General features: G+C 41.2%; 2 protein-coding genes across 5 annotated transcripts in view; one reads left to right on the top strand and one right to left on the bottom strand.

Annotated features, from left to right (window-relative positions):
• The window catches only part of LOC134339485 (weak toxin CM-9a-like), a 44,598-nt gene extending 40,807 nt beyond the window's left edge, over positions 1-3,791 (bottom strand). Inside the window, exon 1 of the mRNA XM_063036037.1 lies at positions 1,842-3,791. The gene's annotated coding sequence lies outside the window, so the exon portion shown is untranslated. The remainder of the gene's footprint in view (positions 1-1,841) is intronic.
• LOC134339484 (complement C3-like) overlaps positions 312-19,888 on the top strand; it is a 168,295-nt gene continuing 148,718 nt past the window's right edge. For all 4 annotated transcript variants that reach the window (XR_010016409.1, XR_010016411.1, XR_010016410.1 and 1 more), the window contains exons 1-5: positions 312-449; positions 9,790-9,982; positions 12,302-12,464; positions 15,459-15,529; positions 18,290-18,384. Coding sequence is in view for 1 of the 4 variants with exons in the window: in XM_063036036.1 (XP_062892106.1) it covers positions 364-449; positions 9,790-9,982; positions 12,302-12,464; positions 15,459-15,529; positions 18,290-18,384 (608 nt within the window). In the remaining 3 variants the exon portion in view is untranslated. The remainder of the gene's footprint in view (positions 450-9,789; positions 9,983-12,301; positions 12,465-15,458; positions 15,530-18,289; positions 18,385-19,888) is intronic.

A 19,888-nucleotide genomic window follows, 5' to 3' on the forward strand; every position in this document is an offset into this window, starting at 1 on the left:
AATTTAAACTTCTTTAGCTGCAGATTATCTTAAAATCACCACAAAGTTAAAGTGCGCCAAAATGTGATTCTATACAAAGGTTAGCATTGCTTAATTTGAAATGTTGGCACTAATATTTTGCAACATATTGTTTGTGGTTCTAATCAAGGTAAGTCAAGGTCAAATTCTCAAACCAGTGAAATGGCCGAAACCACTATACTTCTTGGATTCAAATAGGATTGTTGGGTTTTATTTTAACTTAATCAAACAAATATTGACAGTATTGTTAAGTAACCAGTAAAACAATAATTTCATTTGTTAAATATTAATATGTTTGTGATGACCTTTTCTATAAATTGATATGATTTGGAAAGTATTGCTCCAATGAAGCAGTCCATCAAAATGGGGAATACCTTGCTGCTATTAACTTGTTTGATGTCTCTTCCTGCACTGTCCCTAAGTGATCCTCTGTAAGTATTAGGGAATGGTTTTACTTTGTGTGCACCGTTTCTTTGTATTTTGAACTTTTCCTATTATTCAGCATCCTGAGTTGATCCTCTCCTGTAAACTAGGTGAGAAATACCTCTGATTCAGTAAAATTGCTGTGTTTGCCTGCAAATGCTTTCTCCTTTTTTCAGTTCCTCCAACTCTGCTGCATCTGTTCTCAGGATGAGGATTTCCATTCCAGACCATCTGAGATATTCTCCTTTTTCAAAATATGGGATTTTCATTTCCATCACCACCAATGCTCCACTCACCCGCATCTCTTCCATTTCCCACTCATCTGCCCTCACATTTTCCTACCATCATAACAGGGATAGAGTTCTCTCTTTCTTTATGCATATTTTCCCCCTCCCCAACTCTCTGATTTCCATAAGGATAGCTCACTATCTGACTCTGTTGTCAACTCCCATCCACAGATCTTCCTCCGGACACTCATCTCTACCAGCATGACAAGTGCTACACTTACCCCTACGTCTCCTTTCTCACCACCACTCAGGGCTCTAAACAGTCCTCCCAGAAGAGGCAATTCTTCATCTGTGAGTCTGTCGGGATGATCTTTTGTATTGGCACATCTGGTGTATCCTTGTCTACATCTGTGAAACCAGACATAGATTGAGCATTTATTGAGCACCTTTACTTCAAAAGGCAGGGACAGTCAATAGCTATGCATTTTACTGTGATATCCCATTCCTATTCTGACATGTCTGTCCACAGCCTCTTCTACTATCTCAATGAACACTGGCCCATGATGTTGTGCTAACCTTTTACTCTTCACTAAGATAAATCTAATTCTTCTCTCTGATGTAACCCTCCATTTCTTTCTATCATCCATGTGCCTATCTAGGAGTTTTCTTAAATGTCCTTAAAGTATCTGCCCCTATCACCACCCCTGACAGGAAATTCCATGCCCCAGCCACTCTCATGTAAAGAACTTAACTCTGACACCCCCCAGGAAATTACTCCCATCACCTTATTATACCCCCTTGCATTAGCCATTTCTGCCCTGGAAACAAGTCTCTGACTATCCACTTGATCATCTTGCACACTTCTGTTGTCATCTCTCATTCTCCTTCACTCCAAGGAGAAAAACCCTAGCTCATTCAACCAATGCTCATAAGACATGCCCTCTAATCCAGGCAGCATCCTGACAAATCTACTTTGCACCCTCTGTAAAACTTCCACGTATTTCCTACAATGAGTCAACCAGAACTGAACACAATATTCCAAATGTGGTCTAACCAGAGATTTTGGAGGTGCAACATTACCTTCAACTCAAGTCTGCTACTAACGAAGGCCAACACATCGTACCATATCAAATTGCACAGCACCTCACCCACCTGGACAAAAAAGATACATACGTTCGAAAGCTGTTTATAGACTTCAGTTCAGCATTCAACACAATCGTTCCTCAGCACCTGATTGGAAAGCTGAAACTGCTGGGCCTGAATACATCCCTCTGCAAGTGGATCCTAGACTTCCTGACTGGGAGACCTCAGTCAGTCCGGATTGGGAGCAACATCTCTAACACCATCACACTGAGCACGGCCCCCCTCCCCCACCAAGGGCTATGTGCTCAGTGCATTGCTGTTCACTCTGCTGACCCACAGCTGTGCAGCAATACACAGCTCGAACCACATCGTCAAGTTCGCCGATGACACGACCGTGGTGGGTCTCATCAGCAAGAATGATGAGTCAGCATACAGAGAGGAGGTGTAGCGGCTAACGGACTGGTGCAGAGCCAACAACCTGTCTCTGAATATGAACAAAACAAAAGAGATAGTTGTTGACTTCAGGAGAGCACGGAAAGACCACTCTCCGCTGAACATTGACGGCTCCTCCGTTGAGATCATTAAGAGCACCAAATTTCTTGGTGTTCACCTGGTGGAGGATCTCACCTGGTCCCTCAACACCAGCTCCATAGCCAAGAAATCCCAGCAGCATCTCGACCTTCTGTGAAGGCTGAGAAAAGTCCATCTCCCACCCCACCATCCTCACCACATTCTACAGAGGTTGTATCGAGAGCATCCTGAGCAGCTGCATCACTGCCTGGTTCGGGAATTGCACCGTCTTGGATTTCAAGACCCTGCAGCGGGTAGTGAGGTCAGCTGAGAGAATCATCAGGGTCCCTCTTCCCACCATTACAGACATTTACACCACACGCTGCACCCGTAAAGCAAACAGCATTGTGAAGGACCCCACGCGCCCCTCATACAAACACTTCTCCCTCCTGCTATCTGGCAAAAGGTACTGAAGCATTCGGGATCTCACGACCAGACTGTGCAACAGTTTCTTTCCCCAAGCCATCAGACTCCGTAATACCCAGAGTCGAGACTGACATCTACATCATTTGTTATTATATTGTAATTTGTCCTCTACTGTGCCTATTGTCTTGTTTATTATTTATTGTACTGCCCTGCACCGTTTTGTATGCTTTATGTAGTCCTGTGTAGGTCTGTAGTCTAGTGTAGTTTTTTGTTGTCTTACATAGTCTAGTGTAGCCTTGTGTTGTCTCACTTAGTCTAGTGTAGTTTTGTGTTGTTTCATGTAGCACCATGGTCCTGGAGGAACGTCCTTTCATTTTTACTGCATACTGTACCAGCAGTTTGTGGTTGAAATGACAATAATAAGCGACTCGACTTGAAATTTGAAGGGTCAATGGAAATGGTCTCCAAGGTCCCTCTGTTTCTCCACCCTGCCAAAAATCCTGCCGTTAATCGTATATTCTACCTGCAAATTCGACCTTCCAAAATGAGTCACTTTACAGTTTTCCAGTTGGAGCTCCACCTGCTACTTCTCAGCTGAGCTCTGCATCCTGTCAATGTTGCTCCCCACTATCCATAAGTTTGTCAATATTCATGTCATCTGCAACCTTACTAACCCACTCTTCCACTTCCTCATCCTAGTCACACTGAGCAGGGTCCCAGAACAGATCCCTGCAGAAAACCACGGGACACTGACCATGCTCTGCTTTCTTCAGGCAAGCTAAATGTGCATGCACACAGCCAAGACTTCCTTGATCCCATGTTTTCTGACTTTCTGAAGAGCCTACCATAGGTAATCTTACCAAATGCTTTACTACAATTCAAATACACTACTTTCACTGATCTATGTTCATCAATGTAACATGTCACAGCCTCAAATAATTCAGTCTTGCTTGTGAGACATTACCCTAGCCCTCACAAAGCCATGCTGACTGTCCCTTCTCCAAATACTCATAATTCCAGTCTCAAAGAATCCTCCCTGATAATTTACCCACCACTGAAATAAGACTCACTTGTCTATAATTTCCAGAGTTATCAACCCCCTTTCTTGAACAAAGGATTAACATTTGCTTCTTTCCAATCATCTGGTACAAATCCTGTGGCCAGTGAGTACTCAAAGATCATCGCCAAAAGTGCAGAAATCTCTTCTCTCACTCTCCCTGACCACTTGAGATATATCCCTTCTGGTCCCAGATTCATGTCTACCCAAAAGGTTTTCAGCAGTGCTAGCACATCTTCTTTCTTAATCTCAATATGTTCACGCTTATCAGCCTGTTTTATGCTCTCCTCATAAATGTCAATGCCCTTCTCACTGGTGAATGCTGAAGCAAAGTATTGGTTAAGGACCTTCCCTATCTCCTCTGAGTCTAAGAACAAGTTTCATCTTCTAATCCTGATTGGTTCTACCATCACTCTAGCCGTCCCCCTACTTCACTTCTGTCTCCCTTAATCCTACTTGCCAAGGCCTTCTCGTGTCTCCTTCTATCTCTCCTAAGTCATTCAGCCCCTTCCTGGCTACCTTGTAACCGTCTAGAGCCCTGTAAATGGAGCATATGTATATCCAGTAATCTCCTGAAAATGCCCCCTAAGCAACCTCCACATTTCTGCTAACAACAGAAATTCTGCAGATGCTGGAAATTCAAGCAACACACATCAAAGTTGCTGGTGAACACAGCAGGCCAGGCAGCATCTCTAGGAAGAGGTGCAGTCGATGTTTCAGGCCGAGACCCTTCGTCAGGACTAACTGAAGGAAGAGTTGCTGTGTAGTTCCCTGAGTACTTAGGGCCAAACTCTGACTGGAGGAGCAACACCTCATATTCTGTCTGACTAGCTTTCCACGATGGCATGGATATTGAATGTGTTAACTTCTGATAATTATCCCCCCACTCTCTTTTTCCATTATGCATTCTCATTACCTTCTCAGCCCTTTTCCTCTTCTGCCCATCATCTCCCTCTTCCTTTTTTTTCAGTGGTCCACTGTTCCCTCCCATTAAACTTCTACTCCCCGCATCTTCTTATCTGGCTTCTGCACCCTTCCTTTTCAGTCCTGACAAAAGGTCTCAGACTGAAATGTTGACTGTTTATCCCTCTCCATAGATGCTGCCTGATCTGCTGAGTTCCTCCAGCATTTTATGTGCGTTGCTCGGATTTCCAACATTTGTAGAATCTCTTGTGATATGGGTGTTTCCTGTGAACAGATTGGTTGTCAGATTCCTGCATTTCAACATAACAAAATGCAATAAAATCACAAACAAGAGAAAATCTGCAGATGTTGGAAATCCCAGCAATACACACAAAGTGCTGAAGGAACTCAGCAAGGCAGGCAGCATCTATGGAAAAGAGTATAGCTAACGTTTTAGGCCGAGACCCTTCGGCAGGACTGGAGTAAAAAGATGAGGAGTAGATTTAAAATGTGGTGGAGGGGAGAGAGACACACAAGGTGATAGGTGATGCCAGAAGCAGGAGGGATGAAATAAAGAGCTGGGAAGTTGATTAGTGAAAGACATACTGGGCTGAAGAAGGGGGAGTCTGACAGGAGAGAACAAAAGGGCATGGAAGAAAGAAAAAGGTGTAGCAGCAGCAGTGGGAGGTGATGGGCAGGCAAGGAGATAAGGTGAGAGAGGGAAAAGGGGATGGGAAGGGTGCAAGAGAGGGCAGAGGAGCCATTACCTGAAGTTTGAGAAATTGATGTTCATGCCATCAGGTTGGAGGCTACCCAGATGGAATATAAGGTGTTGTTCCTCCAACCTGAGTGTGACCTCATCGCAACAGTAGAGGAGGCCATGGAATGACATACCAGACTGGGAATGGAAAATGGAATTAAAATGGGTGGCCACTGAGAGATTTCGCTTCATCTGGTGGACAGACCATAGGTGTTCAGCGAAACAGTCTTCCAATCTACATTGGGTCTCACTGACATACAGGAGACCACACCAGGAGCACCAGTCACAGTATATGACCCCAACAGGCACACAGGTGAAGTGTCGCCTCACTTGGAAGGGCCGTTTGGGGCCCTGAATGGTAGTGAGGGAGGAGGTGTAGGGGCAGGTGTAGCACTTGTTCTGCTTTCAAGGATAAGTGCCAGATCAGTGGGGAGGGATGACTGGACAAGGGAATCGCGTAGGGAGTGATCTCTGCAGAAATCAGAAAATGCGAGGGAGGGAAAGATGTGATTGGTGTTGGGATCTCACAGGAGATGGTGGGAGTTACAGAGAATTATGTGCTGGATACAAAGGCTGATGGGGTGGTAGGTGAAGACAAGAGGAACCCTACCCCTGGTAGGGTGATGGGAGGATGGGGTAAAAACAGATGTGTGTAAAATGGAAGAGATGCAGTTGAGGGCAGCATTGATGGTGGAGGAAGGGAAGCCCCTTTCTTTGAAAAAGGAGGACATCTCCTTTGTTCTAGAATGAAAAACCTTATCCTGAGTGCAGGTGCAGTGGAGACGGAGGAATTGAGAGAAAGGGTTGGTGTTTTTACAAGTAACAGGGTGGTATATTCCAGGTAGCTGTGAGAGTCCGTGGGTTTATAACAGACATCAGTTGATAAGCTGTCTCCAGAGATAGAGACAGTGAGATCAAGAAAGGGGAAGGGGGGTTGTCAGAACTGGACCAGGTAAATTTGAGGCCAGGGTGGAAGTTGGAGGCAAGACACCAGTGTAGTCTTGGAACATTGTCAGTTCCACATAGCCAACAAAAAGGCAGGTATAGCTGGGATTCATGCATGTGTATGTGTCCCAGCAAAACAAACCTTTTGTTTGAGGGAAGTTGGAAGAGCCAAAGAAATAATTATTAATAGTGAGGACAAGTTCTCCTTGATGAAGGAGAGTGATGGTGGAGGAGAACTGGTTGGGTCTGGTGCCCAGAAAGAAATGAAGAGCTTTGAGGCCTTCCTGGTGGGGGATGGAGTTGTATAGGGACTGGACATCCATAGTGAAAATAAAATGATGGGGGCCAGGGAACTTGAAAATCTTTGAAAAGATTAAGAGTGTCATAAGGGCGATGGAAGCAGACCCAAATGCAAGACACAGACACTGAAGTACTAGGAACTGGACCATGTTTATTAAGAACGCTAGGGAAGCCAAGGAGCGAGGACAAAATGACAACATGAACTTAGATGTAGAGTGACAAACTGTAAAACCTGGACTTGGACTCGGGACTTGGACTTGACAGAGAACTCAAGTCATGACTCGAAACTTGGGTTTTTTAAGTTGAATAATTAAGTTGAATAATTTTGTCCTTTCTACTAATATCCATTTCATTTTTTTTCTTTTTTTTTAAACCATCAATTTTAGATAAGGCCTTTTTAATTTGGAAAACCAAGGGATTTGTTTCAGATTTGTTTTTAGGGGATTGTTTAATGTCTTTTTCTCCGTTAGTAGATAAATATAATTTATCTAATGTACACTTCTTTAGATATTTACAAATTAGGAATTTTTACGTGGTTTGTTGCCAAATTACCCTTCTGCTTATCCACTTAATATGACAGATGCTCTCTTTCAGCTTAAACCACTTCAAAAAGGGTTGATAGCTATAATTTATAAACGGTTATTGAATTTACGAATGATATCTAACGATAAAATTAAATGTGCTTGGGAATTGGAATTTCAAGAGTCATTTTCAGATAAGCAATGTAGTAAAATTTTTCATTTGGTTATGTCACGTACCCTGTGACAGGTTAAAGAACCAACAGAAATAGAAAACACTTTTTGCTATTGCAATTAACTTGTGATATTTATTAGTAACTACGCAATACAGTAATATAAATGCAGATAAATCAAACAGGTTAGCAATGATTATATATCAGTAAGTGTGGAAATGTATGAAAATCAAACTTCTTCAAATCTAGGGGTAAATAGATAGTCTTATGATAATGAGTAAAGTTCAGTTCAGTTCATGGTATTGAGTTAAGTAGTGACAGAGAGAGAGAGAGAGGGAGAGATTTGAGTCTTCAGATGAGCTGACGCCATCGATCTTCCCGTTGTCCTCCGAAACCCTTTAAAAGTCACCGACTGTGACTTCAAAAAGGGGACCGTTCTTCTGTGGTGAAACTATCAACCCAGGCGAGGGTTAGCCTCATGAATAATTCCCCACTGGTCTCACCCTGTTCATACAGCAAGAGCCACTGATTGATCCGCCTGATCGATTCTCCAAAAAACCCACTTTTTCTGTGGGCACAACAAAGCTCATTCAGTGTCCAAAATCATGCGTAGCAGGTCTATCATCTGACCTCCTATTTATCTCACCATACTGAGTACCAACTATCTCTCAAATAACTGCTTCTTTCTTTGTCTGTGTAAGAACGCACTAGCAGGCCATGTCCTTGGGAAGTATAAACATGCTCCAGAGAAACCATAACATCAATTGTCCATCAAATAACGCTGTGCCCTCGGTCACCATAGCGACTTACGAGCTGCTCGGTACCCTCTCTCTCAAGACTCAGCAGAAATCCAATGGTTAGTCTCGTGCCTTAAAGTGACAGTCCACAGGAAATATGAACTTCAGGGGTTCATAACACCACCTCAAAGCTGTCTTCATCCGTCTCTCTCTCTCTCTTTCTTTCTCTCTCTCTTAAAAACAAGATGTCGGTGTTAAATATCTCTCTCTCTCTCTCTCTCTCTTTTCAAAAACACAGTTCATAGGTGTAATTCAGGACCCCATCATAGTTAATAACTCATTTTTTTGTGCCCGTCATTCCTTGATACAGTTCAAGGTAGTGCATCAGGCCCATATGTCAAAGGATAAACTAGCACATACTTTTTCCAATATCAATCCTATTTGTGACAGATGTAATATTGAGGTGGCCACTTTAACTCATATGTTTTGGTCTCACATAAAGCTAGATAACTTTTGGAGAGATGTTTTTAAAACGCTATCAAAAGTCTTGGATCTGGACCTACAACCTAATTTACTTACAGCAATCTTTGGGATTAACCTATCGGAAGCAGGAAATATTCCTGTTTCTGCCCAACGTATGATAGCCTTTTCAACTTCATTGGCTAGGAGAGCCATTTTACTGAAGTAGAAGGATTCTAATCCACCTACTGTCTTTTATTGGCTTTCCTCCATTATGTCCTGTTTAAGTTTAGAGAAAATAAGAAGTCAGACATTTGATACATCCTTTAAATTTGAGCAAATCTGGTGACCTTTTATTCAATATTTTAATTTGATTTGATTTATTACTCTTCCAATTTTTTTTCTCAAAGTTTTAGATTTGATCAGAAAGTCTTTCCTTTTTTTTGGTCATATCCTCAGAATGGACTGCCCAGTCCCTTTTTTTCTCTTTTCTCATATAGTTTAGTGGGTTTTTTTCTTCTTCATTTACTTTGTAAAAATATAAAGTTTTTTTTCTCTCTCCATGAATAGATAAGAGGAGAATTAGCTGTCTTCTTTTTTATTATATATTACATATTAGCTTAAATTCGGAGGAGATGTACAGAAACCTGAAGGCCCACTCTCAACATTTTTAGAACAGCTTCTTTCCCTCCGTCATCAGATTTTTGAATGGTTCTTAAATCCATGACCATGACTTCACTGTTCAGCTTTTTGCAATCTTTAAATATTTGTAACTTTATATAGAAATTGTTTTGTCTTGTATTGTACTACAGTCTCAAAATTAATCATGACTTATGTCAGTGGAAATAAAATTGATTCTGGTTCATTTAATCAGACAGTGTGAGGTAGCAGATTACTTTCTTAAAGGATTTTATGATGATCTGGTAGATGCAACTACTGATGCAAGATCTTTATTCAAGATTTCTAATTAACACTATTTAATTTCTCAGCTCCTGTGGTGGGATTGGAATGATCCGTCTAGGCATTTAGATTGCTGGTCAGGAATGTAACCTCAATCTCCCTATTTATTTAAATACCTAAGATGGAGGACATACCTTGGATATTTAGATTGCTTTCCATTTAAGTGCCACACACCTGATGTTACTTCAATTTCTTATATTTGGATATTTTGCACCTTCTGTAAATGAATATTAAGCAAGATTTAAAAAAATTCTATGTTGAAACATATTTGTTCTTTATTATTCCTACAGATATGTAATGACTGCTCCCAATGTTTTGCGAATCGAAAGTGAAGAAACTGTTGTCGTGGAAGCCCACAATGTCAATTTTGACATTAAAGTTCAAATTATTTTGCTTCTTTTCCCTGAACAGAAGATCTCATTACATTTAACCCAAATAAATTTGACATCAAAAAATGATTATATAGCTTCTGCCACTGTTAAGGTAAACATACAGATTAAATTAAACTGTCTCAGTCTTTTAATAGCTCTTCAAAGTAGTTTTTTTCTTGAAGCATAGCAGTGTAGATATTAGCTGTTACCTTTGTGTGAGCTTTTCAGTAATTTGTGGCTAAGAAGAGAATCCTGATGAATCACAAACTTAGCTTGTATTGTGTCACTGTAAGTATATCTTTGCAAGAATGGCAGTATAATCTCAATCTATATATGGACTTCATTGAATCACTATGCTTATACTGACAGCAAATTTAACTTGGGGCAGAATGTTTAAATTGCATTTCTGAATATGTTTACTACTTTAGTGACTGGAGTTGTATGACTGCAAGGAGGTTGGTTCTTCATTGGTTGAAAGTATTGTACAGTCAGAAGCTGATAACTTCCCTGAGTGTTGTGTTCTATACATATTCCATTTGTGCAATCAATGCCAGTCTAATAATCATGAGACAACTGCCAGGTAGAAAGAGAAATCATATAATTATTTTTCAAGATTTTCAGTGCCTCTGTAACATCACGAGGTCACCATTAACTCAGATTTTAGCTGTGTTAATAATGTTATACTTGGAAGGGCAGTACCATACGTACTCTATAACTCACAACTCAGCTATTATCCAATTAATGTTTGCATCATATATAGTACCTACTTACTTCAGCCCATTAACCCTTTACTGGGCATAGGCGGCGGACAGCAGCTTAGCAGAGTATTCTTCTCTATCCTTTGAACTTGACCCAGGGTGTAGCCCATCTTCAAAGATCCTTCTTCTCCCAGGGATGAGGACTTTAGAACTTGTGCTGGTGTTTCTGTAGCTCTTGCTTTTTGTGGAAAGCAGCATGCCCAACTGTCCTCGTTTGGAACATGAGCTTGGGACTGTTCATGATGGAGTTACCATCTACAGTGCTCTAGAAATATGATGGGATTAACCCGCAGAATACTAAGAGCAGCAAATTTAAATGTATTAGAGCTTAACTGATTTGTACCATTAGTGACTAGTGACTACTGGAATGCTGCATATATCAGTGCTAGGTCTGTTGTTGTTTGTCATCTATGTCAATGATCAGGATGACAATGTGGTTAATTGGATTAGTAAATTTGCAGTTGACACCAAGATTGGGGGTGTAGTAGACAGTGAGGAAGGCTAACATGGCTTGTAGTGGGATCTGCACCTGCTGGAAAAACAGACTGAAAAATTGAAAGTGGAATTTAATACAGAGAAGGGCGAGGTAGGACCAACCAGGGTAAGTCTTACACAGTGAAAGTTAGGGCACTGAAGAGTCCGATAGAACAAAGGAATACCGGTTCATAATTCACTGAAAGTGACATCACAAGCAGATAGATTTGTAAAATAAGCTTTTGGCACGTTGGCCTTCATAAATCAAAGTATTGAGTACAGGAGATGGGATGTTATGTTGAAGCTGTATAAGACACTAGTGAGGCCCAGTTTGTAGTACTGTGTGGAGTTTTGGTCACCCAGCCAGAGGAAAGATCTAAATAATGTTGAACGAGTACAGAGAAAATTTCCAAGGATGTTGCTGGGTCTGAAGGTCCTGAGTGATAAGGAAAGATTAAATTCCCTGGAATTTACAAGTTTGAGAGGAGATTTGATGGAGGTATTCAAAATTATGAGGGGTTAGAGAAGAGTAAATGCAAGCAGGCTTTTTCCTCTGAGGTTTGGTGGAAGTAGAACCAGCCGTCATAGGTTAAGGGTGAAAGATGAAAAGTTTAAGGGAAACATGAGGGGAAATTTCTTCACTCAGAGAATCATAAGAGATTGGAATGAGCTGCCAGCACTATTGGTGCATGCAAGGAAAAGGAAAAAGTTAGAAATTTCTGTTTTAAATATCCGTATCTATACATGTAACCCCTATTGCTTCACAAGTCTCAAAGGTTTCTACGAGTCAATTCTGGTCCATTCTGTATCCATCAGACCTGAAGACCACTAGATATTGGACTTATTAATGCCATAATCGCCCAGCTGGTAACAGCTTTAGAGCATTGGCAGTCTACTCAGTGGTGAGAATTCTGGAATGGAAATTAATTTTCAGGTTTGTCGCTCTAAATGTGAACTGTGATCGTGGTTTTTGTAGGATTCACATTTCTGAAAATCACTTCCATCGAAGAAAATTTCTGAAGTGTGTAATGGGGGAAACAATGCTTGGTTGGTACTTCATGTTGCATTTAACCCTACTAACGAAAGGAAGAATTTGTGTATTTTGTGGATTTTGCATGATTGTAATTTGGAGTGAAAAATGAAAAGGAAACTGCAAGATTGAAAAGTAAAAATACACCCATTTCATTTATTTTTGCCAGATACCTGCAGATAAACTTCCAAAGGAATCCAGTGAGGACCTGTTTGCAGCTTTAGAAGCAACATCAAAATATTTTAAACTGAAAACTGTTATCCTTATTTCTCATCAAAAAGGATATATTTTTATTCAGACTGACAAACCGATCTACACACCAACTCAAACTGGTAATGATGGTTGAATGCTTATTTTTATATATATATGAACATTCGAATGTTTTAACAACTAATGAGGTGCACATTTGAAAATTAATCATGGTAAATTGTACAGCAAACTTCCACAGACATTATGTCAGAATCAGAATCAGGTCTAATATCACCAGTTTATGTTGTGAAATTTGTTAACTTAGTGGCGACAGCACAATGCAATACCTGATAAATATAGAAAATATAATCAGTTACAGTATGTGCATGTATGTATATTAAGTCATTGAATTAAAAATAGTGCAAAAACAGAAATAATAGTAAGTGAGGTAGTATTCATGGGTTCAATGTCCATTTAGAAATCGGATAGCAGAGGTGAAGAAACTGTTCCTGAATCGTTGAGTGTGTGCCTTCAGACTTCTGTACCTCCTTCCTGATGGTAACAATGCCCTAGATGGTGGGGGTCCTGAATAATGGATGCCGCCTTTCTGAAGCACCGCTGCTTGAAGATGTCTTGGATACTAGGGAGGCTAGTACCCATGCTGGAGCTGACCAATTTTACAACTTTCTGTAGCTTCATTCGATCCTGTGCAGCACCCATCCCTGCATACCAGACAGTGATGCAAACCATCAGAATGCTCACCACAGTACATCTGTAGAGGTTTTTGAGTATTTTGGGTGACAAACCAAAACTCCTCATGAAATATAGCTAGCTGTCTTGCCTTCTTTATAGCTGTATCAATAAGTTGGGAACAGGTTAGATCTTCAGAGATATTGACACCCAGGAACTTGAAATTGCTCACTTTCTTCACTTCTGATCCCTCTGTAAGGATTGGTTCGTGTTCCTTTGTCTTACCCTTTCTGAAGTCTACAACCAGCCCTTTGATCTCACTGACATTGAGTACAAGGTTGTTGCTGTGACACCACCCAACCAGCTGGTATATCTCACTCCTGTACGCCCTCTCGTCAGCACCTGAAATTCTACCAACAATGGTTGTATCATCAACAAATTTACAGATGGCATTTGAGCTACGCCTAGCCACACAGTCATAGATACATAGAAGAGTAGGGCAGTGGGCTAAGCACATATCGTGGTCTTCCGGTTGGGAATTTGAGGATCCAATTGCAGAGTCGGGTACAGAGACCCAGGTTCTGTAGCTTTGTGACAAGTATCAGGTAGTCTGTTTTAACTGTTTTGGCTGAAACATAAACATAAATATTGGTCCCAAGATACTGGTTGTCTTTCTTTGGAAGAGTACCAAATGTGTTTTATTTTTGTATTTACGTGAGAGGTTCTGGGGTTAATATGCAATTTTGTCCAACAGAGACTAGTACTGACAGTGCAACAATAGGTAATGTCTTCACAGCAAGCATTAGATTGTCTGCCTAGATTTTTTGCATGCAAGGGGAGCAGAGTGCTCCCCACTGCAACATGCTCAAGTCATCCAATATCGACAGATCTCCATGGTATTCCAACAGCAATACCCAGCCTCTCAGTGCAACTGTCCTTATTGTAACAGCATGCCAATGTGAGATGTTTTCCCTTGGTTCCTGAATCATCTAGTGTGAATGTGTTCAACTAACATTTATTATGTGCCCTGTTATCACAAACAATACCATATGTGAGGGTCTAAATGTTCGTCCTGCGAAGAACCAAAGTGATGAAAGTTTTGTTGAAGATTTTTCTGAATAATTATTTCCAGTGCCAGCAGGAGGTCAGATTTCCTTCTCTGTCAAGTGTTTAAGGTGTTTGTCCTGTTATAGAATCATAAAGCACTACAGCACAGCAAAGAAATGGGCCCTTCAGCCCATCTAATCCATGCTGAACTGGTATTCTGCCTAGTCCCATCAGCCCACACCTGGACCAGAGCACTCCATATCTCTCCCATCCATGTATTCATCCAAACTTCTCTTAAATGTTGCAGTCAAATCCTTATCCACCACTTTCACTGGCAGAACATGTCAAGCTTTTGTCACTCTCTGGGTGAAGAAGTTAACTCTTAGGATCCCTTAAATATTTCATCTTTCGCATTTAACCTATGATCTCTAGTTCTGGTCTCAACCAACCTCAGTGGAAAAAGCCTGCTTACATTTTCCTGTCTATCCCCTTCATTTCAAATCTCTCACTCTCCTGTGCTCTGGGGAATGTCATTCAGCAGTTAAATTCTTTCTTGAGACATGACTTTCACCACTTACTTATTCAAATTCAAGTTGAGGTTTAATTATTAGTCAACCATACATGAACACCAATGAATACAGCCAAACAAAACAGTGTTACTTCCCATTCTTAATTGACCTGGGAAAGCAGTTGTAAGGGAACTCCAGATCCACTGCAGTCCTTCTAGTGAAGGCTTTTTCCAAGTGCTTTTGGATACAGAATCCCAGGTTTTAGACCCAGCCACGATGAAGACTGGTGAAATATTTCCATGTGTGGATACTATGTGACAGAGAGGGACCTGTAAGTAATGACGGCTATTGTGCCTGATACTCTTGTTTACCTTGGTGTTAAAAGTAGATGGTTTGGGAGGTATTGTTAGAGCAGGCAGGGCATCTTATTCCAATGCATTCTGTAGATATTACATATTACAACCACTGTATGCAGGTGGTGAAGACAAGTAATATTGAGGATAGTTGATCATATGCTTCTGTGACATGCTGTCTTATTCTGCATTGTGCTGAACAAGCCACTGCACTCATCCAGGCAAGTGGAGGTTATTCCATCAAATTCACGACTTGAACTTTATAGTCAGTGGAAGGAGCCCTCCTGGTATACCTGAGCCAGGTGTGTCGGGAGGGTGATCACTTACCACAAGAATTTCAGTTTCTTATCGGCTGTTGCAATTACTTTATTTATGTGGTTGTTTCAGTTGAGTTTTTGACTATTGATGACACCGCCTGCACATCCCAACATAGTGATATCAAGTGACTCAGTGACAGTAATGGCATTGAACGTAAAGACTAGATGGTTAGATTATGAAAAGCTGCCCTGCAGATTAATTATTGTGTGCTGTTTTTCAGTGCATTATCGCTTGTATAAGTTGGACTCTGAGATGAAGCCAAGAATCGATTCCCAAGTTGTTAAATTTGTGGTAAGGCACAATTGTTCTATTTAAAAAATGTGAAATATTTTTACCATCACAGTGTAGTTTCTCAGTGACTACATTGCCCAAGACGAAGATCAGGAATTAACTTTGAAGGGAAGCATTTACAGTTCCCGCCTGTCTGAACTTCAAAGGTTCATTTCATTATCAAAGTATGTGTGCAGAATACAACTCTAAGATTTGTCTTCTCCAGATAGTCATGAAATACAGAAAAAACAAAGCATCGTTGATTGAAAGAAGAGGCATCAATTCCCCCACCGAAAAGAAAAAGAAACAAAAACTTGCAAACCACACACCAGCAAACCTCTCCCTTGCAAAACAGCTAAAAGAATCTACATATCGCAAATAAGGAAAAAAGAAACTGTGACAATACCTTCAACACCCCCCACCCTCTTTCTTGCACACTAAAAACTAACAGATCGCTCACAAGGAGAAACAGAATCAAGAACATCAAAGCTTAAATCTGCAGCCCGCCAATTGGCAACTAGAAAGAATGGGTGAAAAAACAGGAAAATAAAAATATAGAACTGAAAGAAGCCAATGTGAACCACAGTCCAATCCATAACCCTCAGAATTTCGATAATATCTCTCAGAGAATTGAAGGGAGAACCGCTCAAACACAGCAGCCTCTCCAAGAGGAGTGACTCAAAATCAGCAGCCTCTCTGAAGGGAGTGACTCAGACCCAGCAGCCTGTCCGAGGAGACTGACTCAAACCCAGCAGCCTCTCCGAGGGGAGTGACTCATATCCAGAAGCCTCTCCAAGGGGAGTGACTCAAACCCAGCAGCCTCTCCCAGGGGAGTGACTCATATCCAGCATCCTTTCCGAGGGGAGCGACTCCAAACCAGCAGCCTCTACGAGGGGCGTGACACAAACCCAGCAGCCTGTCCGAGGAGAGTGACTCCAACCCAGCAGCCTCCGAGGGGAGTGACTCAAGCTCAACAGTCTCTCCAAGGAGAGCCACTCGAACCCAACAAATCACAACACCGTATTATCAAATAAATTATTACTGTACCCTGAAATAAATGAAGATAGTAAGACAGCTGATCAGATGGAAAGATTCTAGACCGCATTGAAGGAAGAAAAATTGAGAACAGACAAGTATTTGGAAGCATCTGAAATCCGGATGAAGAAGATAGTATTGAATCAATTGAAAGATCATAGGGGATTGTGGGGCTGAAGAAGGGGATTTTTAACCCACTAATTCTTGGGCTTGTTTCTCACCAAGGTGGTGCCAGTGAACCGCACTACCTTGGGCAACATCTTCCAGATCGTCCCAAGGGCTTCTTTTACCTCTTCTATGTCTTCTTTTTATTTTAAATGTGTATCTGGTCCTGTTGGAGCCTGTGATCTACAGTTTCATGATTGATTGAGCGATCTGGCATTTTGCTGTCTCCAAGAAGTCTCTAGGAGGTGAGTGGCCTTGAGGTGTCGAAGCTTTGAATGGTTTCCATGGTTTTCTTTGCTTTGTAGCTGTCTGGAAAAGACAAATCTCAGAGTGGTATACTGCATACATACTTTCACCATAAATATGCCTTGTACCTTGAATCTTGAATTTAATCCGAAATGTGGATTTTGAGTGAGAACAATATCCCACATTCAGTGTCTTTGCTGAAGAATGATTGCTTGTGAGAGCCTTAGTTTGATTATTATGGAACAGGCCCTCAGCATGAGAGCCTTAGGGGATGGATGGATGGATGGATCATCGACTCAGGCCTAAGAGGTCAGCGTCAGGCATTTTCATTCCTTACAAGTCATGGAATGGAAGACTGCGTGGTCCGCCAGTCCTCACACAGGCATGGAGCAATGTGTGGTTAAGTGCCTTGCTCAAGGACACAACACGTGCCTTCGGGGACAGCAATGAAATTTAGTGATAAAAAGGAATCTAAGATGAAAATCCTAGTTTGTATATCTGAACTAGTGAATGCCTGATGTCTTTGCTTGATGCATCATGTTGCTTAATATTAGTGATACCTTTGTTCTTCCAAAGAGATCCCACACAGTCTCATTAGGAGTGATTTTACTCAGTAATTTCTTAGATGAAAACTACAGTGTTAAAGAGATACACTATGCCACAGATACTGCTGCCAGTGCTAGATGCTTTAAGCATGTTTCCCCTTGGGGAATAGTTCAGTGCCAGAGAGCACTGTGGGATTAAGGTCAGCAGAAACTAGTTCTCCCAGTGGATTGTGAATCCTAGTAATTCTCTACCTCAGAATCATTATCCACATCTAAGACTAAAGTACTGAGATGTTTAGAATATAGGGATACAAGAGATAGAGAACAGGACAGATGCCATGATCTTCATGAATCACACAGCAGCTAGAAGGGCCCATGAAATCTATGGCTGTGTATTTTATTACATTAAGTATGCAGAACTCTAACATAAGCATTAGAAATCATCTCTGCAGCCCACCATTCATCCCTCCTCTCTCTTCACAATGTGATTCGTGCTTCAACTGATTGTCTTTTGAGATCTGTATTGGCAGAAATATGAACAGGTCAGGAAATGTATACATGTTGAAGCTGACAAACTCATGGACTTGGAGTGCCCTAGACCACTGCTGCTGGAGAACCCATGTGAAACGCTGAATTTACTACAGCATCATCTTGTTGTGCTTCACCTTTTTAATGTGACTTTAGGTTTGGTATAATAAATACTTCAACCTGTTTCTGATATCCAGAGTCAGAATCAGATTTAATAACACTGGTGTACGTCGTGAAATTTGATATTTTATTCTATTTTCAGAATCCCCAAGGTATTGTTGCAAAAGAGGATGACAAGCTTCCACAAGGATCTTTTGGAATTGTTGCACACACCTTTAAAATACCAGAGATTGTGAAGTATGTACTAATTTCTGCTACAATTAAAAATTATTATTGGACAGCTTGGACCTAGATTTATTGCAGTTTCAAAGACTGATAGATTGGAATGAAACGGGTCAAATGAAAACTAACCTTCAGGTGATGGAAATCAGAAGTGAAAAGTCAAACCACTGAAAACGCACAGGGGATTGGGTAGCATCAAACTCTGAGAGTATCCAAGTGATAGTCATAAAGAAGTATGACTCCTGCCTTTTCCCCATATCCCTTTGTCCCCTGACTAAACAAGTATCTATCACCCTCTGCCTTAAATACTGTATATCCAATGATGTGGCTCCCCAGCTGCCTGTGGCAACAAATGCCATAGATTTGCCCCTCTCTGGGTGAAAAGATTCCTCATCATCTCCATTCTAAATGAATGTTCATCAATTCCGAGGCTGTGTCTGAACTTAAACTTCCCTAACATGCATTGCAACGCCTGCCATTAACTGCAACTTTGTGCTGTCATCAGCCTTTCCTTGCTAGGAGTCTGTCTATGCACTGCACAAAACACAACAAAGTGATGGAGTCCATTATTATGGACGAGGTTTCAGGGTGCTCGGAGACTAATGATAAATAAGTCAAAGTCAGCATTTTATCTGACAAATCTGTTAGAATTTGTCGAGGAAGTAACAAGCAGTATGGACAAAGGAGAGGCAGTGCATGTCATTAACTTAGATTTTCAGAAGTCATTTGATAAGGAGCCACACATGAGGCTGTTTAACAAGATAAAATGCTATGGTGTTGCAGGAAAGATACTGACATGGATAGAGGAATGACTGACAGGCAGGAACCAGCGAGAGTGATAAAGGGGGCCTTTTCTGGTTGGCTGCCAGAGATCAATGGTGTTCCTCAGGGGTCAGTATAGGGACTTCTACATTCACATTGTTTGAACAACGATTTAGATTCAAGATTCAAGATTCAAGATTCAAGATTCAAAAAACTTTATTGTCATTCTAACTGTACATCAGCTCTGCTGGGCAGAATGAGACAGCGTTTCCTAGGAGCAGTGCAATCATAACATAACAAACGCAACACTAAATAATAAACATAACAATAAATAGTAAAACACAACAGCCACATGTCAGTTAAAATCAGTTATAAGTGTCCAGTGCAAGTTAGAAGTGTCCAAAGCAGAGTCAGGTAGAGCAGCTATTCAGCAGTCTGACTGCCTGTGGGAGGAAGCTGTTTAGTAGCCTTGTGGTTTTAGTTTTGATGCTCCTGTAATGTTTGCCTGATGGCAGAAGAACAAACAGTTCATGGAGAGGGTGCGAGGGGTCTTTCATGATGTACCGTGTCTTCTGGAGGCATCGACTCTGAAAGAGGTCTTGGGCAGATGGTGGAGTTGATGGCTTTGTGGCAAAGTTTGTGGATAATACGAAGAAAGGTAGAGTGGTAGGTAGTGTTAAGGAAGCAAAGCGACTGCAGCAGGACTTGGACAAATTGGAAGAATAGCATAAGAGTGACAGATGGAATATAGTGTTGT

The sequence above is a fragment of the Mobula hypostoma genome, chromosome 29 (assembly GCF_963921235.1).
Source record: "Mobula hypostoma chromosome 29, sMobHyp1.1, whole genome shotgun sequence".
In the NCBI taxonomy this organism is placed as follows: domain Eukaryota; kingdom Metazoa; phylum Chordata; class Chondrichthyes; order Myliobatiformes; family Myliobatidae; genus Mobula; species Mobula hypostoma.